The sequence below is a fragment of the Taeniopygia guttata genome, chromosome 13 (genome assembly GCF_048771995.1).
Source record: "Taeniopygia guttata chromosome 13, bTaeGut7.mat, whole genome shotgun sequence".
Lineage (NCBI taxonomy): Eukaryota > Metazoa > Chordata > Aves > Passeriformes > Estrildidae > Taeniopygia > Taeniopygia guttata.
Window position 1 is genome coordinate 4423367 of NC_133038.1, and position 22215 is coordinate 4445581.

Below are 22215 nucleotides of genomic sequence, written 5' to 3' on the forward strand. Positions count from 1 at the left end.
GTGTGAGAGAAGACTTCAGGGACTCCAAGGTGACTCCTTCGCTCGCCTTTTGGTGAGAGAGTCCATAACACTCACTTCAGAAAGCACAGAGGAGGCCAAAACAGAAGGTGTCTGTGTCCTAGGGTGAGCTCTGTGGAGCCAGGACAAGGACCAGCCCCAGGGTGAAGGTCCCACCTAACAGAACTGGTAGTTGTTGCCCTTGAGAAGCGGCTGCCCGCTCTCCTCTTGCTCACAGGACTCCTCACAGCAGCCAGAGGTGTCACAGCCACTGTCTTCCTCAGCACTGGAGGGGAGGTTGGTGTAGTCCTTGAAAGAAAAGGAAGAAACACAACAGCCTGAGTGTATTTTGGTCCCTTTGATGTATGACACTTGCTCCTGTGTGGGTGACCAGCTGGGGATGTGCTCCCTCCACATTTCCACCCTTTGCTGTGCCCACAGGGCGTGGCTAGCAGGTAGGGCAGGCATGTGTCTGTGCTTTTGTGGACAGCTAGTCCTGAGAGAATGCACAGCAAGTGCAGGGGAACGGGGCAGGGCTGTGCTGGTAGTGTTTGACTGCCTGTCACACTGAGGTTTCTGACAAGAAGCTGTGCTTCCGTGTCCAGCCCTCTTTGGCTGTGGTGACTTAACCTTCAGCTGGATGCCTCTTTGCACTTCCCACCAGCACTACACTGCTCCAATCAGCTAAGGGTAAGGGATATAAAAGAAAACATGTCCAGAAGGTGTGTTCATATAGGGGGAAAGACATCCACCCCCTTGTCCTCTCCAGAGGTTCTCACCTGCTCCTTATGCAGCTCCAGCTCTTTCTGGATGAAGCAGCCAATCTGGTCGAAGGTGGGTCTCCGTGTGGGCTCCAGGCTCCAGCATGCCTGCATGATGCTGTACCTGCGGGGCCAGACAGGGACAGGGAGGTTGCATGGTGCTGCTGGAGGGTCTGCAGCCCTGGGCTCTTCCCTGCAGCACTCTTGTCAGGGACACAGTTCTGAGCAGTCCCTTGTCTTCTTCCAAAAACATGGTGAGTGCAGTGCTCTAGGGAATGGTGGGCACTGGAGTGGATGGAGCAAACTAATCACCAAGAAGCTTTTATGCCTTCAAGACTTCAGGCTTACACTCATTACATCCTGTAGCCTACTTAGGCTTGTCTTCTCATAATCATAGAGTCAAAAGAAGCTAATTAAAAGAATAAAACCCCAGCAAGTTCAGTGTAATGTGAATGCTCTTATCCTCCTGTCCCTAAACAGAGGATGCTGAATAGACTGCCCCAGGCCTTGTTTTCCTAAAGGAGCAGCTTGGTAGGATCCATCCTTAACCTCAAGGCAGACACGTGGGAGCAGCAGGCAGAGCTGTGGACAAGGTCCCTGTGCCATGGCCACGTTGCCATAGGCAGCTCCAGCCCCGCTGTCGCTGCTGTGTGAATCTCAGTGCATCCACTCACATCTCCAAGGGAGCGAAGTCAGGCCTGGCCATCTGGTATCCCTGCTTCACCATGCTGTAGAACTTGCTGTTCACCACCATGCCAGGATAGGGGCTCTTCCCTGTGTAAAAGGAGCAGAGGTGGCTTTCAGACCACAGTGTTCAACACTCCAGCCTTGAGGGGTGGGAAGAGGCAGCCTGGAGCATCACCAGGGAGGTCTGAGTTAGAGAAAATGGTGTGGAATTCTTTGTTTTGAATGGTCCCTCTGGAAACATAACACAGTGTTTTACAGCCCTGATAAATCTAAATTTTTGTCAACCTTCCTCCTTCCTTGGAAATTTTTCTGCAGATACATTAGGATGGTAGTGAGCCACGGGAAACAAAAGAGGTTTGCAGGCTCGCTTCTTTCTTACCGAGGGAGAAGATCTCCCAGAGCAGGATGCCGTAAGACCACACATCACTCTGCACTGTGTAAATGCAGTCAAAGATGCTCTCTGGGGCCATCCATTTCACGGGCAGGCGGGCCTGGAAGAGCAGAGAGTCCTGCAGACTGGGACAAGCTGGCAGCTTATGCTACACCCTGTCTGTCCCTCCTGCTCCAGCCCCTCCTACCCCTACCCTTGTACCTTCTCTTGCACCCATTTTAATTACTTACATTGCCTTTTACAACATAATTGGAATCATTCATGATGTCCCGGGCCAGGCCAAAGTCACAGATCTTGGCTACCCGTCCATCTGATATGAGCACATTCCTGGCTGCTAGGTCACGGTGGATGCACTGGGGAGAAGACACCACAACTGAGACTCAGTCACTGGCCCCCAGCAGTTCCAAAAAATTCCCTGCAGCCTAGGCCTGCCACCAAAAGAACGCTTGTAGGGGCAAGGGAAACATGAACTGCTGGAAGAGCCCTGTCTGAGGCATCATGTCATGTACAAACTCCATGTTTGGAGCTCTCTTTCAAGCCCTTCATTTGCAGTGTTAAGACACTGTGACATGTCATGCTCTGGTCTTTAATCACTCATGGGGCTGTCATCTTCCTCACAGTGGGAGGGTCAGAACCAGGGGCTGTTGACACTGTCCTCATCCCTGAGGGTGACTGTCACGCTCCGAGCCAGCTGTGGCAGTCAGCTCAACAGCCACTTTCAGTTCCTTGTCCCTAGGGTAGCAGGGACGCTGCTGAAGCGAGAAAGCTTCACAACAAAGGTCCTGACCTCGTGTAAAAGCAGGGGAGAAAATGTTCAGACTAGCATGGTGCACAGCCCTGGGGTCCCCCTGTAACACTGCGCTCCCATGATGGCCATGGGAGACAAGGGCCCAGCCTGTCTGAGCCAACAGACAGAGCAGAGAGGCTCATGTCCTTCAGCAGTTTGCTTGAGCTTGGCCACCCCATCCAAAGACATCCCAAGACTTCTGCAGCCAGGAAGGGTGGCTCCTGCTTGGCTGGACTGGTGTTGCCCACTCAGTGTGCTGGGGGCAGTGGTCCTCTTGGCACTCACGTTCTTTGATGCGAGGAACGCCATGCCCTGGGCCACCTGGCTGGAGAACTGTAGCAGGTCAGAGAGATTGAGGGGACGGAGATCCTCCCTGGCTTCATCTTCCTCCAAGCTTCTTCCTGAAATTCAAAGCAGAGATTTAGATTTGCTGCAAAGCTGGTGAGTAATGCAAACTGTGGCATATTGTGGTTCCCAGAGCTAAACCAGACAGGATGGCCAAAAGAAAGAAATCACAAAATCACAGAAATGAGCCTTTGACTCACCCCTGGCTTGCGCAGAATCTGATGCTGCTGCTGCTGATGATGACACAGGCCTCATTTCAACATACGTTTCCAAACCCTGGCTTGAAAAGCCACTGTCACTGAGTAAGAAGCAACAGAGAGGGGGGCAGGCTGTTAGAACCCTCCAGCAGGTACCTTCTGCCCTGTTTCAGGTCCACCAAGAGGAGAAAGCACACGCCTGCCTGCAGAAGGTGACTTAGGGGCTTGGGGGCAAAGGCAAACTCAAAACTGATTCAGAAAGGGGGCTGGGCCCTCTGTGCTATGGGGCTGTACCGCTCCCCTTTTTAAGGGTGATAGGGAGCAGTCAGCTCCATCCTACCAAATGCATAGTTCAGGAAGCCAAAAGGTTTTGTTTCTGAATTGTGGAAGGACAGAAAGGGCTAAAACCTGCATTTATTGAGGGATGTTCAATGACTGCTGTCGAAATCCTTGAAAAACTTGGAATTATAACCAGGTCTGAATACATGCAGCTCCACTGGCTTTTACATCCTGATATATTTGATCTCTGCCCAGCATAGTGCTCTTCACACTTTTCCCAGTGAGTACCCAGGCCCTGCATCGCTCAGCCCTGCAGCCACCCGAGCTCTGCTCCTACCTGCGGATGTATTTTTTCTCTAGCTCAATGTTTTTGTAATCAGCAGCACTGTCTATAGAGGTGTCCAGGGCAGAATCCTGAATAATTATAGATTCAGTCTTCTTCCTCAGGAAATTCAGCAGATCTCCATAGCGACAGTACTCGGTGATGACAAGGATTGGGCCTGGGAGAGCAGCAGAAAGGGTTCATTAAGGCATGCTGTTACTGTGACCTGAGAATTGCTTTCCCTGGGAGGGCAGCAGAATCCACCCCTTGCCTCAGAGGAGGGGCTCTGTCAGGGGTCTGGGGGATCCTACCTCCGCAGGTGCATGCCCCCAGCAGGTTAACAATGTTCTCGTGGTGTCCCAAGTGACTCATGATCTTCAGCTCAGACATGAGAGCCTCCTGCTCATCCCTGTCTGCTGAAGCTGTGGGGTGAGAGACGGGCTGTGTGAAAGACTGAGGGACAAAGCGGAGATTAAGGGAGAGGACAGAAAAAGGTGTAGACAGAGTTACGGGACAAAAGGAGGAAACACACTTAGAGTGAAAACTATGTCCTCTAACTGTGCCTCTGGCCTCCCCTGTCCACAAAAAAAGGCAGTAGTGTGATTCCAGCATCTGGTACTTGGCACAGAAACAACTTTTAAAAGTAGCTGCTGCAGCCTGTGAGCACCAACATGTGGTGAACACACTCTACATCCTGCCCAGAGGAGCCTGGAGGATTTCAACCCTTGCAAGTTTCTCTGTGCTCACACTTTAGCATCTTCACAGCCACTTTGAGCACCGAATCTTCTTTGCCCAGCCCAAAAGCTGTGGCTTCTACCACTTTTCCAAAGGCTCCTGCTCCAAGAGTTTTTCCTGCAGAGAGAAAAAAAATGTACTTTTAAGACATTTGATAGAGAAAGACTGAGCAGCTGTCCTGCACAAGGCCTCAAGGAGGATGTCTGGTGGATGGGGATGCCTGCTGGGCTCACACAAGATGACACATCCCTTAGTCAAGAGCTGGCAAACATCTGTGTGGAACTCCACTGTGAGTAAAGACGGTGTGAAAGAGGCCATCTCCAAACCTTGCCTCACCAAGTCTGTGCCTTAGGAATGACCCTACATGCAAGAGGAGGGACGTGACCCCTGCAGCCTTCCTTGGAGCAAAGGAGGAGGAAGGCAGGCTACACCCTACCACTTGCCATCCTATGTGGAAAATAGCAGCAAGGCCTGGTTAAGGATGCTGCTGGAATGTCTGGATGCAGCTTAGGATATCATCCAGAGCTTTGGCTCTGACTCTTGAAGCATTTCAGCTCTCTGATGAGCTTCGTGCCACCAGGCAAGCAGCAGGGAAGGTTTCTTACCAAACTGGAGGTTGTTCCTTGGAAACTCCCATTTTTCATTGTATGGCAGCTGAGTGGGATCGATAAAGATATAATTATTGCCTTCACAGGCCTCGATGATCTTCCACCGCACCTGGTACTTGGGTTTCTGCAAGGAAGAGACTCCACTTACTCCAGGTTTCCCAAGCTGGCAGGGCTCCCCAGCCCCAGCATCCACTCAAGCTCACTCTGCAGGTGCAGGGGGAAGATACAGATTTCAGCCCATCAAATATCTTTTGAATCTGGACTGAGCGAGAGAGGCTTTTTCTGGACAGCCTGGACTCTCTGCAGTTATGAAGTCCCCCCAAGTCATCACCTACGACTGAAGGAAGCTCTCTTGCCACTGGAAGCAGCCTGTTGCCATCATTTGGGATGGCAGAGCTGGGAGTTCCAGCATGTCCCACCAGAGCAGTGGCTGACAGTGCCCAGCTGGTGCTGGAGGGAGATGTCCCCACTGTGTCTCCTTCCTTGGACCCCTGGTTGCTGAGCACAGCAGAACAGTGGAGCTGGTCCACCCCCACTTCCCTTACAGGGGTAAAAAAGGAGAAAGAGAAGTAAGAATTTCTCTTTTCCAAGAATGTCATGGCAGAAGTAACCGGGCAAGGCAGAGAAGCAGTGCTGAACTCCTTGAGCAGAGAAGGCTGGTACTTGTGTGAGATAGGTAACCATGTCATTTATAGACATGTCCTGCTTCTCTTGGGCTTGCAAGCCCTTCCAAAAAGCTATTTATTTCAGACCTGTGCTTACACATTGATCCATCTTTCTCTGTCTCTGAACCACTGTCCAAAGGCAGCTCTGCCTGCTAAGCTGCAGGTGCCTGTCTGAGAGAGGGCTCTGATGGATCTTCTGACAACCAGCATCAGAACTTTGCTGCAAAATCTTCAGCCTTGATAGACTGTCAAAGGAAGGGTGCCAAAAGGGAGAGATGAAAAACAGGCGATTTTCACCCACTGATGAAGTAGAGGTGGCTACTGATTGGTTCAGTTTGTGGAAAAAACAGAGAAGGAATCCAAAAGCTGGAAATGAGCCTTGCAGAGAAAATGGGGCAAGTTCTTACATAAAAATAGTGACCAAATCTTCCTGAAAACAAACTTATTTTAACACCATCCTGTTTCTCCATAAAACAGTTATTTATAAAGCAGTGAGGAGAATAAAAAGTAGATGCAAACTGTAAACCACTTTTTTTTTTTCCTCCCTTAATTCAGTCCATGGATTTGTGGGGACCAGAGCAAAACCAGCTGCATCTGACAGCACAGAGTGAGTACCTTTGTCTGACACCAAACAATAACCACACTGACCTGTGGGCTACAAGACTGAAGGACCAGGGCAGGGGAGGTATTTATATACTGGATTGGGTGCATGAGCTTTGCTCTGCAGCAGGAAACTCCAGATGGAATCTGGGAGGCAGGGGAGGTGAAGGAGGCAGCTTCGTGGTACCTCCAAGCTGAATGGTCCCTGGCCTGACTGCCAGCAGAGGCTGTGTGGCCCCTGAGGCTGGGCAGCCCTCACAGCCCTTGCCCTGAACAGGGAATTTCACCTGGTTGTACTTGTAGAGTAGGAAGAGGAGCAGGAGGAGCAGCAGCACCAATGTGCCTATGCAGGTGGAGAGAACAGGGCTGAAGAGCTTGTTTGGAAGGGCCATGACATTCCCTGGAAGAGGAAAAAAAGGAGAATGAATAAACACTCTTAGTTCAATCACAAATCTGGGAGCATTTTGCCCAGCTATTCACTTTGGATTCTGCTGTATGCCACACACCCCAGCATTGCCCTCAGCACACCCTTTTGGGAGCTGAGGGAAGGTCTTGATGCCAAACTTTAGGCTGGAATGGTTTTCCTCATACCCTCCTATTTCTGCATAAACAGCACCAGGTGCAGGTCAGACTGACTGGGGACCAAAATCTGTGCAGCAAGAACAGCCCCACCAAAAGATGCAGCCCCGGTATTTTTGTGGGCTGAGAAACTGCTGGATGCACCATGCCCTGGAGCTGTGTCCTGCTGTTATAAGATGCTCATGGTGTGGCTCAGCCTTTGGCTCCAGACTGTAACCCAGCCAGGAATTCCCACATGCCTCCCAGGACTGGCAAATGTCAAAGCCTCACAGCTGTGAGGGTAAAGGGCCTGTGGAATCTGTTCCAGCTCTCTTGTGAGACAGTGGGGATATACATGAAGGATGTAATCTCAAAGCCCCCAGATTCTCCCCCACTCTGCCAAGCTGATGGTTTGTATCTTACTGGTGATGGTGAGTGAGTGAAACATGTCAGAGGTGTTCCCTTCCCCGTTAATGGCCACGCAGCAGAAGGTGAAATTGTCATCCAGCTCCTCAAAGAGGATGATGCTCTCCACCTCCACCTCTTGGAAAGGCAACATATTCACCACCTGAGGTCTGGAGTCATTCCGTATCAGCCTGTAGTCCTCGCTGTACCTGCAGGGATGGCAAGAGGAGACAGTCAGTGCTGCTCTGCAGCACAGCAGCTCACAGCTGAGGGGGGCCTGTGCCAGACTAGACAGGAGACCCAGGGAATTAGGGTTGCAACTCTGTGAGATGTGTTTTTCTATGCCAAATTAAAGATCTCGCCCTGAACACCGCAGCCATGTATAGACAGGGCCATGACTGCCTTTATGTGGCTCAGCACTAATAATTAACAGTGTTATGTGTTCTGCCATCGGTCCCTTCAGTGGGGCTGGTCCTGAGACACAACAGCCCTGTCCAGGCAGCTGCAGTTACTTCCCATGACTCTGTAGCTCAAGTAAATTAATGCTCTGTATTGCCTCAGACCTGTGGAAGTCGCAAAAAGATGACTGAGCCAGCTAGGATGTACCTCTACAGCAACATAAACCAGGGCACCTCTCCAAAGGATCCACTTGTTCCTTGAAAAAGCATGGGGAGAACATGAATCACAAGTGGACAATCTCTTCAAGCTCAGGACTTTGGGAATAGAAAGTGCCTCCTCTTCTCAGGCAGACCCCAAGAACCTCTTTTTCCAGCAGAGGAACATCGCTGTAGCTGTTACTGGGCAGGCTGTGCTGTTTTGCTGCCCAGGAGCCCATGTGGTGCTGCCCAGTGAATGGCAGCGTGGCAAGGGCAGGGGCACAGCCTGGAGGTGCTCAGGCCCCTGGGCAGCTCTCACCTGTCCGAGTGGACGGGGCACTGGTACCACTCGATGCGTGGGGCAGGGTACCCCACGGCCACGCACTGAAGGGTGCTGGAGTCATCGGCTGGCACCTTGATTTTGCAGGCCTTTGGAGAAGCTGTTGGGGAAGTCACAAAAACAGTGAATGCTGTGACCAGAGGAAGAGCACATCCCCCATGCTCTGGTTTCCTTTCCATGCGTGCAACAATAAACCAGAAGGAACCCCTGTGCTGCAGGCAGGTTTGGGCTGGGTCTGTGTGTCCTGTGTGTGCTGAGCTGGAAGCAGCCTGGTATCCCAACCAACTATTTTTTCCAACTGGGAAGCAGTCCCAGGGGCAAGCAGGGTGAAAGAATGGATAAGCACTTACATTTCAGAAAGATACTGAAGGTAACTGATTCATTGGTCACGCTGTGGAAGGCATAAAATGTGTAGAACCCTTCCTCTCCTTCCTTCAGGCGGTGCAGGGAGAGTGTGGTGTTGTACCTGCTCACAGGGAGAAACACTGTGAAGAGCACACAGGCCTTGCTCAGTGAGATGCTGCTGCTTCCTGTGCTCTGGAGCAGTGAACACTTCCAGCACTTATCCCAGCCCATCAGCCAGTTGCTTCTTCGGGGGAAATAGAGAAGAACTGATCTTCTTTAGGGTAAATACCTTTTGCCACCAGTGCACTTAAGCACTTCTGAAAGGCTACAGGTGAGTGAATGCTCAGAAATAATTTAACATCTAAATCATTGCCTTTCAAGGGTCAGGGGATGCTGGTCCTCCTGCCTTTGGCAGAATGAGTTTCTCCATGAAGTTGTACTCCTTAGTGCCCACTCATCTCTGCCCCCAGCCCATTTCTCAGCCCCCAGTGCAAGAAAGAGTTCTCCCTAAAGCCATAATTTTTGTCAAGTGGCACAGTTCCTCTTGTGGATTGTTTTTTGTTTCTAAGGAAATGAAAGGGGAATTGCCCAAACCCCCAACAAATGGAATGATTTTCTTTCAGTCTCCCCTCAGTCTCAGTTGTCTGTAGGCTTTGGAAGAGCAGACCTGTAACCTCTGTTAGATCATGTTCACACAATGTTTGTGACATGGGGCTCTCAGTGCCTCTCAGTGCACACTCTTTCAACTTCAGAGCAGGGGATGGGTCCAAGGACCAGTGAGGGAATTAAGCTTTTTGTACTATTCATCCACTCCTGCAATTTCTTGTGGCAAGGAGAGTGCAGAATCGAATAAGCAGATCACAAGGCTTTTTAAAGAGAAGGCCACCAGTTTAGAGAAGGGTGGTGTCCTCCTTGATCTGATCATGCTGTGGTTTGCTAATAATACTGGAAAGAGAAAACAGAAATGCAGAACAGTTTCCCTCTTTTAAACCAGAGAGTTTTCTGTAGAATGGGCCTGTCTCAAGGAAAGCTCTCTTGGAAACATGCCATAGCCAGCATAGAAGACAAAGAGAACGTACCAGTTGTTTCCAGAGATTGTTTCACCCCTGAATATGGTGGGTTTAGAGTCCTTCAAGGGATTCCTGTGTTCCCAACCCCACTGGAGAAGTTTTGGGTAAGCCTTAATGTGGACCTGCAGCTCCACACTCTCTCCCAGAGCAACCTCCATGCTGGTGGCTTGGCCTGGGATCAGGTGCACGTAACCTCTCTCTGCAGGGTGGAGGAGAGCATGACTGTCAGCAGGCATGTCCAGAGATCTGGAATAACTTACACCAACTCCATAAATGGATCATAATTGGAAAGAGCAGCCTCAGCTGGGAGACTGCAGGAGGGAATGAAACATTACACAGGTATGTTCCCAAAGGAGTACTCTTAAATTACTTCTTTGTCATGGCACCTAAGATTACACTGCCTGAGGAGAGCTAGAAAATCTTAGTGAAGTCTTGTAAGGAAAGAAGTTATACATGCTGTTTCCTAAGAAGTGATGAGGCGAGAACAGTATTTCCTAATTGTTTAGAAAATGCATGCCCTTTAGCTAAAATCCTGGCTTCTCACTACGGTATAACTCAGGCTGAGCCTTCTTTCTGATCTGTGGTGTGCAGCAGCTTTGGATCATCAGCAAACTCCAGCCTGTGAGCTGTAAGGATGAATTGTCCATCTTGAGATACAAACAAGTGTGTATTAGACCTGAATCCCCTTGTGTGGATCTGTGGGTGGAAGAGACCAGATCCATACTCTGCTCATGTGGCTCGCCCTTCCTTCTAACCAGCCTTTCCTGGTCTTCCAGCACAACCTTGCCCCATTCCCTTTTTACTGTTCCAAAGCTGTTTAGAAATGCACAGAGACTGAGAAGAGCACACCAGTTTTTCACCTAGAGCCCAAAACATGTCCTCTGGCTCCTCCAGATATGAAGAGAGCACCAGTTCCTTTCCCAGAAGCTCCACAGTTCTCATGTAAGCCCTCAGGCACAAGTGAGAGTTATGTTTTCAACAACAAATCTTGGAAGAGAATGGAGGTAGAAGCAGCAAATACTCATGGCTACGTATTATTCAGCCCTACTAGGCTTTTGGAGAAGTACTCACCTACTACCTGAAGCGTTGTTGAGGCATTCCTGGATCCTACTGAATTGTTAGCTATACAGGTGTACTTCCCACTGTCTTCCATGGTCACGGCTGCAACGGACAGGGTGTCATTGATGAAGTAGTTATCATTTTCTAAGCCAGCCATTTTAGTTCTCATCACCTGTCAGGCAGAGAACAGGCAACAGCACAAATTAGAAGGGCAGAACAAACACATCTCGCCTGCTCTGGGCTAGAGAGCATCACTGAGAGCAACCTGTGTGGAGACCCAGAGGATTATTAAATCCAAGGACCCAGGGCAGATATTCCACAGCAGTTAGGTTATAGCTATGGTCAGCCTTGTGACTGCAGCTTGGCCTTACACTGTGTGACCCAAACATACCTTGTGTGTGGTTTCATCTCCTTAATAAAGGCATCAGTTATAAGGACTTCTAGCAAACCTCATCTAACCATTTAGCAGTTAGAAGTCAGCATCATAGAGATTTTGAAATGTATTCCTTTTCTTCAGACATATCTTTTCTCTGGAGAACTCTGTCCTGAAAATGTTTGCTGCTTTATAAGCCCTGGCAGGACTGCGTGAAGAAATGTTGCTTTAATAGGTACTATGGCTCCTGACCAATAAACTCAGCTGAAACAACATATTCTCATGCCTTGCAGAACTGTTCTGACAACAGGCAGGTGTTTCTTTATCCTGTGCCATCCCAAAGAAAGGATATTCAAATTTCTACAGCTTGAATAGCTGCTTTGGTTGGGTAGTTCAAGGTTTTGCTATGGGTCTGGGCAGTTCTTACCACCCTGTGTCTCCATTTTCCAGGAAAACCCCACACCCCAACTTACTGTCTTTGCTGCTGTCTCCCATCTGATGTCATACTTGTGGGAAGGAGCAGTCACTCTGCAGGTGACTTGGAAAGGTTCTCCCACGATTCGCACATGGTCTGCAGGGTCCATCATCACTGACACAGGCTTCACCAGTGCTGCACAAAGGCAAGCAGGGAAAGATCCAGTGTCAGCTTCTCCAGTGATCCCCTGTGCTTTGGAGACTCCCCAGGACCTGGCTACCTTGGGTGGCGAGGCACAGGTTGCCCAGAGAAGTTGTGGATGCCCCATCCTGAAGTGTTCAAGGCCAGGTTTGGTGGGGCCCGAACAACCTGATTTGCAGGTAGATCATCGCTGCCTGTGGCAGTGAGCTTGGAACTAGATGATTTTCAAGGTCTCTTCCCACCCAAATTATTTTATGACTCTATTCCATGATTCTACCTCCTCCTTTCCATCCTCTTTAGCCTCTTTACCCCCCGCCTACCCCTTCCCTAGAGATCACCACTCCCGTTTGAGCACGAGTCTGTGGGATGCAGTACAGGTGGGGAGAACACAGCAGTCAGGGCTGTGGGTTGAAAAGGAAGGAGGAGCTTTTGCCGTGGTCACAGATGCAGCATCGGGGTCCAAGGACTTGCAGAACATTGGAGAGATTGGTGGACATTTTTCTCTGATCTGTGACAGTGCCTGCCAAGATTTGAAGACTGCTGAACCCATGCAAACCCATCTGAAGGAACCAATTTGCCAGAGGCTGATGGAATTTGGCCTCCTTTAAACAACCTTTTGAAACTGCAGGTTCAAAAGGTTTTTCCTGCCACTGGAAAGGAGCTTTTCCTTAACTATCTACTGTGGCCAGCTTAGCTGTTTGTGGCCGTTAGGACAGCAACAACCCCTGCTCTTTACCTTCTTCTATAATCAGTTTTATTTTTGATGAATTCTTTATTATTCCATTTATCTGTGCTTGGCATCGGTAAGAACCTTTATGGCTGTTTTGTACATTGTACAGTCTTACTCCTCTCTCAGCACTGAAGGAGTAGTTGGTCCCAGGTGGGAGAGAAGGGGCATTTTCCATTATCAGAGTCACACTGGATCCGTACTCGGGGGCCGTGATGAGACAGGGGAGATCAACATTCCCGCCTTTAATTGCCCCGACCCGGAAATAGGGGACGTACCACACGTTGCCAGGATCTGTGGAGGAGACAGGACAGGCTTGTGAGAGGGGTCAGAAACTGCACTGAAGCTGAGAAACACATTCCAGCGAGGGCAAGCCTCCAGCACTGCTGCCCAGGGGGAGTTGGATGCTGGGGCAGCCCTGCTCAGCTCCTGCCTGACTCAGCCTCCAAACACTCACATGACAAACCCAGCTCCAGCTAAGGCATTGAGGGGGTCACAGCAACCACCCCACAAATGTCCACAGAAAAGAGAGGCTGAAAATATGCATATCTCTAATTGAACTTTTCACCGTGGTGAAAGTTTTACTTATGAGACCTCCAGCTTTTTTACTTATGAGACCTTCCACTTCTGGTACAAGGGAAGGGGTGAAGCCAAGTGGTAGAGATACCACAGCATAGCTTCTTCTGGGATAAAAGAATATTTGGGGTTCAGGTCATACTGGGAGGATGTAATTCATATGACTCTCTCCCTTATCTGAGATACTGGCAATACAGTTCTCTGATTTTCTCAGTGCTCATTACAATATTGAACAGACTGTTTTTCAAGAAGGGAAGCCACAGCAGAAGGCGGGAGACATCCACATATATGTGAGATGTAGTTCTACACTTTATCCCAGTGCTTTAACTATGGGCCCCATTTTTTGTGGGCTCACATGGTTGTGGCTCCTCCAGGAGCCTGCACGGCTCCCCAGGCACCCACACAAGCACAGCACAGCAGAAAGGAGCTGTGCAGTGGCTCCCTGGAAGGAGGCTGCTCTGCCAGTGGGAGTGGGAAGAGAGAAGCAGGGTTACCTCGCACAAACAGGTGGATGGCTGCAATGCCCTTGTCACTGCTGTTGACATAACCACAGCTATAGGTGCCTGTGTTCCTGTAACTGGCCTCGGGAATACTGAGTGTGCTGATGGTGTGGTTATGGAATTTATTCATTTTGCTATTCCATGCAACTTCAGACTCTCCTGAGCAGTGCAAGAGGACTGGATCACCTTTGTTGACAACCAGAGCAGGGAGGTCAGGGCTGATCACTGGAGATGCTGAGCCTGCAAGGGAAAGAGAGAGTGAGAATGCAAAAATGATCCCTAAAGGTTCTCTGTTGGAGTTCACCCTGCTGAGAATGGAGTAGCTCAGCATCAGGAAAGGCTGAAATTCAGACTGGCTTTTTGGCTCACATCACTTCACCCATTCTTTGTCCCACCAGACCCATATGGCCTGATTCTCCAAGGAATGAATTTCAGGGAAGAAACATAACCCTCCACACTTCCCTGGCATTTGAACACTTAGACAACTGAGACAGGAAAAACAATCATCTGGAGCTCATTAGGGCAAATGCCAGCTTGGCAATTGTTCCTGCTGATTTTTGCCTCTCCTTACAATAGTTTTCCTTTTGTGGCAGAGCTGGAGCTGCTCTATGAACTGGGTTAGCCCATAGCATCATTTGGTGGAGTTTAAGCCAAGTTTGATGCATGGAGCTCTTTGTGCTGAGATGAGCTAGAACAGACCTGGATGGCTCCTGCAGAGCAGGAGGTCAGTGCAGATCATTTGGGAAAACTGGCTTTTTGTTGCCAAGTACTGGATTTTGAAGAACACCTCCTCATGTGTATCATGGAGTCACACACTGTCTCTCCTCGCAGACACCAACAAAACATTATGAAATGACACAGCATTATTATTCCTATTTGGGAGAGGAAACTGAGGCATGGAAAAGCTAAAGAGCTGATGACAGCCCTTAGCTGCAGTTGTTCATACAACACCCCAGTCCTGCAGACACCAGCATCACAACCAGCCAGAGTTCTCTTGCATCTCTGCTTTGAAGATGCCTGCTCTGCTGGCTGAATAAAGGGGAACCAGGGTCCTACTCCAGCCTTAGTGTCAGAGGGAAATATTTTTCCCCCGTTTTGCCCTGTCAGCGAGTTCTTTGAGTCACCTCCTATATTTAGGGTGGGGGGAAGTGCAAAATGAATCAGTGCTACAGGGCTGGGGAAGAAGTGGTGCAGCCACCCCACGCCAGGCCCTCAGGGAGGACAGGAAACACATTGCAAAGGGCTATCTGTGCCTGGGGGGCTCTGCACCCCCTTCCAGCCCCTATCCAGGGCTATTCTTCCACTTCTGCTTTCCTTCCCAGTCACTAACCCAACCTCACATCTTAAAGGGACACACACCCTCATTCAGATAATACTAATCATAAGGGAGCAGTGATCCTCCTGCCATGGACGCTGGCCCCGTAACAGCCAGCAGAAGCACACCCCCATCCTCATCCACCCCTGATCTCTGCTCTTCTGAGGAGGAAGGTGATGCCCAAGGCACAGCTGTGTGTCCTGGGCTACCAGCTGTGCTCAGGGCTGTGCCATCCAGAGCCCACACATCAGAGCCCAAAGAGCAGCACTTAAGCCATCTTGGGCTGATGCCTCCCTCCATGCAACAAAGGGTTGAGAATATGAAACTCAAGGCCCTGGAGAGCGTTGTAGGGAGAGGCAGAGAATCTTCAAGGCATGGAAAATTTGACATTTTATCTCCCTGTTCCTTTTTTTTTTTTTTTTTTTTTTTTTAATACTTTTATCTTTCTGTGGAAAGAGGAGAAGCCCAGAGTGGAGAAAAACATATCCCAGAATAATTTACAAAGCTATATTTTCCACATATCTGCGGCAAAACATTCCTCCCTTTTTGCTAAGCTGTGCTTTCTAGTGGGGTTTGATATTTCTGTTGCTTTAACTTTTTGTCACTAGATTATTTTCCCTCACCTACTCTGTGCTTTGGCTATCCATCCACATCCAGGGCTTTGGCACCATTTCATGGGGAAAATGACTCTTTTTGCAGGAGGACAAGGAAAGAAAACAAAATGAACAGGAGCCATCTCACTGTGCATCTTTGTTGTCACCAGCTTACAGGTACTACTGAGATGCTGTGGCCAGAAAAGGCTCCGGGGAGGTTCTCTCCAGAACAATGAGGAAAAAGCCTTCAGGCTGTCACTAGAGACTCACAGCAACAATACAAGCACCACATAAGTGGAGGGAGGACAGACAAGAGAGGGACACCAAATGCAGGACAAGATGAGGTCAAGGTCACCTAAGCACCCATTCCTTCATGTGTGCTGGGGGATGGGTCAGAGCAGTGGGTCCTTTTCCAGAATGGGGAAGCAGGGCTGCTGGGGGAGGCTGTCTCCCTGCTGACCACTGTGCAATCTTGCACGAAGCCCAGGGATGTCTCTTCTGCTCTCCAGCAGCTTCCGCAGCACTGCCAGTAACTGCTGGCCAGAGGTTTTACCACACTTGGGTTGTGTAACCATGACCTCTCCTTACAGCTGCAGACTCTGTCCCTGCCTCTCCTGTGCCAGCCAAAACACTGCTTTCCTCTGCTGAGCATTTGGTGAGGAAGGAGAAGTGGAGGCTGGTACAACAGAAGTGTCCAGGATCCTCATCACAGAACCCAGCCACCAGGATTTTGAGTGAGTTCTGGGGAATAACTAGGCTAAGGTCCAGTCCTGAGAGAAACCCATGCCAGACCTGAGCTCCCTTTGTCCCACCCTCAATGACAGCAAGGAAAAGTTTGATTTCTGAGGACCCCTTCCCCAAAGTCACCTACAGTGTCTGGGGAACCGGGGATGGAGAAAAGCACAGCTCCGCCTGGGGCTTCCACCTCAGAGGTTTAGATTGCCCAAAATAAGAAAACAAAACCCCCAGAAATACATCTCAAGATGGCCAAGAACACAGATGATCAAGTTTAAAACATTTCCATTAAAACATTTCCTCTGCTTGATCTGAGCCCCTTACCCTCCCTCAGCAAGAGCCCAGATCACAACAATCACATTCCATCAGCCCTGGGTATTCACAGAAGATGCACTTGCAGTCTAAGAGGTAGGAGAAGGAAGTCAGGCTCTGACTCCAGCTGGAGGCTGTTACTTTGGGGCAGCTTTGTGCTGCAAACGGCCAGCAGTGCTGGTACCCACACAAATGTGTGTCCTACAGCCTGACATGGCAGACAGTGCTTCATGAAGATGTGTATTCATGAAGAAGTGCCTCATGAGCTGGTGATCTGCTACTGGCCAGTGGCTCAAGGAACCTTTGGAAAGATCCTAAAAGCTATGTTATGATCTCTCACAGATCTGCATTACACCTGCCTGGTCCCTATTATCATAAAAATCACAAGAAATGAAAAACCCCGAAGCCTTCACAGCCCAGTTCCCAGCACAGCAGACCTAGAAAATTATGCTCAACATGTTGCAAACATCACTTGAAGTGAAACAACAAGTGAGAGGGATGCAAACTTCCCGTGCTGAAAACAGGAGCGCTGCAGTGGCCCAAGAAGGATTTGCTGCCCACCTGTCCCATGCTAAATGCTTTCCCCACAGGCTGTCCCCTTCCAAGGAGGACTTCACACCGCAGTCTCACTGTGTCCCCAAGCATGCTCAAAAGGAATATTCAGGTGAGTGCCACACAGGACCTGAGAGGTTCCCAGCACTTCAAAATGCAAGATTAGTAATGCTGGTTTCCAACACTTTGGTTGTAAACCTCAAAACAGGCTTAGTGACTCTTTTCTGAGGTTGGTGGGTTATCACTTCTTGGCCATCTCTGCAGCCTGAAAAAACAGGCGTGTTCACCTTTCCCTTCTTGGCTGGCTGAGTTGTTTCCATCACATCTGGCTCTACAGCCCTGTCGTGTGTGCCAGCACCACCAGAAACCAGCAATTCTCAGACACTCCACTGGGCATGAGGTGCTTTGGAAGGTGCCAGTGCACCTGATTTTCCTGACTCCTTCACCTGCACACCAAACATCTCCAGCTCCATCCCCATTTGAGCATAGTTTTCTTTTGGAAAGAGCTTCCCTCAGGACACAGTTGCTGCTGAACCATTCTTTCATCTTAAACCCTGTCCAGACCCAAAGAGTGGGAAGTTTCCCTTTCCTATCTCCCCACAGCCAAGGCTCTGCCTATGCTACATGCACCTCTCCATCCTCCTTGGCCTTACCTTGGCAGGGCTGCAGGCAGCCAAGAGCAAGCCAGGCTCCAGACCAGCAGTACACCTTTCCCTCTTTTCACCACTGCCCTCTCTAATTGCAGCCAGCTCTGCATGACCTTCCAAAAGCTGCTCCAGCCAAGCCTGCAGTGAATTCCAGCGCTGGTGTCTTCCCTCAGTGCCTCAGAGCACACACATTCTGCCTGCCCACGCCAAGGACCTTTGAACCTGCTCACAGCAGTGTCCACTTCATGCAGCAGCAAACAGGGACCAATCCCAGCCCACAGCAGCCTTTTGGGACACATGCCTGGGAGCCCAACTTCACCCTCCACCTCCAGGAGCTGCGTGTCTGTTAGTCCAGCTTCAGCACAGCCCCGTCCCCACCAAAGCCATCACCCCTCCTCACCCGAGAGGGAACGGAGCACTCACAGCAGGAAACCCTCACGCATCCCAAAACTCCCCAGAGTGACGTGGGGCTTTGGGAGTACTTACCAGGCCAGAAGCCAGCTGTGGTGAGCAGCAGGAGGAGAGCAGGACCCATGTCCCCAGGGACCGTGGTGCCCCCAGCGTGGAGCCAATGCTGCTGAAGGATCCTCTCAAGCAGTGGGTGCCTCTTCTCGTGGCCACCGTCCCCAGCGCTCCCTTGTCAGGAGCTTCTCCTTTCTGAGCTGACCACAAGTTAACAAATTCCCTATTTTGTTTGTTTTTGAAACAGGGGGAAAAAAACCAGGCCGTGCTTTGTCACGTCACCAGTGACAAATCCCGTGGCAGAGGTGGGGCCATGTGCATACCCTGCTGCAAGGTCCCCCTGTTTTTGGGGGTCCCCTCAGGTCTCAGAGAGGAGTCCATCCCCAGCCACTGCACCATGCTGGGGTTTGGGATAATCCTGATGTTCTCTGGTTTCTACCACTCCAATTCCCAGGGACATTTATACACTTTTGCCTTGTGTGGGGACACAAAGTGTTCCCCACTTGCAGGCAGTGGATTCCATTTTATTTCAGCAGGACAAGTTCCACCTCAGGCCCAGTGGCTCTTGCTGGCTCTGGGACCTGAGGACCCTCACAGGACATGGCAGGCTCCTCACAACAGGCCCACAAAGGCAATTCAGCCCAGGGCAGCTCCCAGGTGGGAAAAAGCTGTGAAAGTGCCAAATTATTTTGTGTTAACCAGAAGTGTGACCCTTGGTGCACAGAGGGATCCTGTGGCCACACAAGGTCATCTCCAAGCCCCATGCCAGCTTTACCACCATCCCTGGCAGGGAGACGTGTTGGAGTCCTGCTTGCAGACCCCTCTGGCTCCTGGCTGGGCTGGGGGCAGCTCTTTCCTGTCCCAGTAGCTCCAAGCCTGGGGCCCAGAGTGACCCTGTCAGCACCAGGCAGGGCTCAAGCACAGACCCTTCCTCCCCTGGAGCCCATCCCACCCAGCCATCCTGCCTTGCTGCTGGGGAGGCTGCTTGGGGCTGGTCTGTAATGATAACCTGGCAGGGTAATTAAACTAATTAGCTAATTAGCAGTGCTAGTAATTAATAAATCAGATACTTTGTTAACCCTCCACTGGACTGTGGGTCTTCAAAAAGAGGCGTGAGGGAAGGCTCGAAGTCAGCCAGTTCTCCCAGGGACACCACGTCAGCAGGATTAGCGGATCCTGTGAGACACAGGGCGCCCCTTGCTCCCTGCTCTGTCTCTGGATAACCTCACACTGCAGCAGAGGTTCAGGGCTGCTCACAGCAGCTCTGGGGTGGGAAGTGACAGCCATCACCTGGCAGCACTGGGAAGGGAGCACAGGGGAGGAAGGTCCAGCCAGGGGCTCTGCCAAGTGCCCCAGCAGCAGCCCCAACAGTGGGAGGGGACAGGAACCCCAACAAACCATGGGCAGAGAGAGAAGGCTTGTTCCAAAATATCTGCAGAGGTGGCTGTTGAATCTGCACCTGCAGTGCCCTGAAAGCCTCCACAGCCTGGAGGGGAATGGGCTTCTCCAAAGGGGACAGTCAGAGAGGTACCAGCAAGACAAGGTCCTGGGGCCAAGGGATGAAAGCATGGCTGACTGTGCTGGAGATGACTAAGAGTCATGGGAACGTGGAGAGCTCTTGGTTTTGGCCAGAAGGATGGCTGGAGAGCCTGAGGGAGTCCAGAGAGAAGGAAAGGCAGTTTTTGGCCAAAGAACGTTTCCCCTCAGCAGTTTTTCCTGGCAGGATAGGGAAGAAGAACATGAACTAGAGGCAGCATGGTGCTCTGGGGGGCTCCTGCCCAGAGCTGGGGTTGTCAAACAGCTGGGCCACAGGGAATGTCTGCTTGATTATTCTTTCCTCCTTTCAAGCCAAAGGGGCTTTTTAAAGGATGTTTGTTTCCCTCCTTCTTCTTTTTAAGGCTTTTTTTTTTTTTCCAGGAACAAATGCCAACTCAGAGAGAACTGACTCACCAATGTGAGTAAGTATTAAACCAGACAGGTTTAATAGAGAGAAGGGAAACAATCTCTCAGCCTTCCTTCTTCTCTTTGAGGGGGCCCCTTGCACAGCATCTCTGCTGGCAGTGATCCCCAGGTGACAGCTTGGATTGGGCACACCTGGGGATGCTCACTGGGACAAACTTGGGGTCTCTCCTCTTTTTGTGTCCCTCTCTTCCTCCTGCATGCCAAATCTTATGTGTAAGCAGCAGCTCAGCCACAGGAGTGCTGCTGGAACTCAGGCACCCAGGCAGCTCTGAGCACAGGGCAGGGATGCCCTCAGAGAAGCTGCAACCTTACTTTGAACAACTTGATGCCCAGGAATATCTGTGGAGGCCCTGATGGTTGTGAAAGATGGGATGAGACTTTCCCAGTGCCTGGTAGATGGCTGGGGAAGGGGGAATGGAGGCTGCTGTGAGCCCTGGTTGGGAGCACCGGGAGCTCAGTTGTTTCCCAGGCTGGGAGCCCTGTGGGACCCCAGCACTGAGCACAGCTGGCCATGGTGCCATGCCTGCCTGAACTGCCCTGCAGCAGTCTGGGGACACACATGGAACACCTGTGTCCTGTTGGTACCCCACAGCTCCAAGGTTTGTCTCTTTGCTTCCTTGAGCTCCCCCATGGGGTGTCAGTCTCATCATTGGAGAGGAGACTTGTTTTGGGGTGGGGGAAATTCCCTGCTTGGGGTCCCAATGTTGGCCTGCTCATTTCCAGCCCCAGAACCCCACTCCAGCACATCCTGACATGCACAAGGTAGGGATCAGTGAGAGCCTGCAGGGTTCAGGGCTGAGGTCTGTCAATTCCCCCCCTCTGCTCCTCCCCAGGCCTTTGATGCAGCCTTTCTGGACAAAGGGGGTTCTTTTTCTCCCTTTTTTCTTCCTGCTGATTCAGCTCCTGGAGAAAAATGCCCTGACTGAGCCGTGCCAGGTGACTCAGAGCATATCTGGGGAGAATCAGCCTGAGCTGGTCAGGGAGGCTGCAAACCTCCACTCTGGAAAAATGAACAAAGGCAGGAACCCAGGACAGGCTGTGCTGGAAAGGGGAGCCTTGCTGGAACTTGGACCCGCTTGCTGCTGCACTCCATGCCTTGGACCTCTGGGTACACAGAGAATTTCCAGGAGCTGAGGGAGGCACAACTGTTGCCAGTGGGGGCTTTATCATGGAGCCAGAAAATAGGGTCAACACTGATATGATTTAACCAAAAACCCCTCTTTGCAGCAACCTTGGGCTTTCCAAGCACGTGGCTCAGAGCAGGTGCAAACATCTCTGCTCTGCAGCTTGAGATGGATTTTGGAGGAGCAGTTCCATTTGAGCTAGAGAGAGGAGAAAACTTTGGGCAAAACTCAAAAAAGATGTCTGTCTCTCATGTGGCTGGGGGACCTCAGTGACTCTGGAAAGGTGACTGGGGAAAGGTGATAAGAGCAGAGTGACATGTGGATCTGAGGGAGTGGTGGTGTGGGGAGTCAGGATTTTGGAGGTGCAGGTTTTGAGGGTATCAGCAAATTCCTCATCCTAGAGGGAAGGGAGGAGAACTGGGCATGGGGAGCCCTGCGTGCTGCAGTGTGGCTCCTGCTGGTGCCCTGCCCTGTTGCTGTCTCCAGGCCCAACCAGTGCCCTGAGCTGTAAAACTACATGGAAAAATCAGTGCTGTGGTGTCTGCCATCTCCTTCAGCCCAGCCACTGTTCAGTTTGTCATTTCTCCTGCATCCCCACCCTGATCTGAGCACAGACCTAACAATGCTCCAAGGGGCCAAGTCCTTAGCAGGGAGTGCTGGCCCAAACCCCAGGCAGTGGGGATACACATGGGAACAATCCCTGATATCCTTCCCTCCACCCACATGTCCCACAAGCTGCACAGTCACCAGAGATGGGGCAGATCCTGCCCCTTTTCCTTACCCTGTCTCTGGGCTCAGCTGCTCCTTGCAGTGCTTCTCCCTGCCTGGCTCCCAGCTTGGCTTTCACTAAGCACTGGGGTCATGCACAGCGTATTAACATGCTTACCCTTCACCCACCACAGGGGTAAGCTGTATTGCCAGCCCCATCTGAGTGGGAGCAACCAAAAGCAGGCAAATAAAGGAAGAGATGGGAC

At 50.8% G+C, this 22215-nt stretch overlaps 1 protein-coding gene across 1 annotated transcript; it reads right to left on the bottom strand.

The window, feature by feature from the left end:
• Positions 1–174: 174 nt before the first annotated feature.
• Positions 175–18228, bottom strand: CSF1R (colony stimulating factor 1 receptor). The gene is given in 21 exon segments (NM_001193260.1): positions 175–306; positions 777–882; positions 1433–1532; positions 1825–1936; positions 2067–2189; positions 2909–3024; positions 3169–3266; positions 3782–3944; positions 4078–4188; positions 4514–4618; positions 5107–5233; positions 6662–6774; positions 7356–7546; positions 8253–8373; positions 8624–8739; positions 9698–9887; positions 10760–10919; positions 11594–11730; positions 12473–12757; positions 13534–13779; positions 18180–18228. Coding segments are annotated over 21 exon segments (2901 nt in total).
• Positions 18229–22215: the final 3987 nt, after the last annotated feature.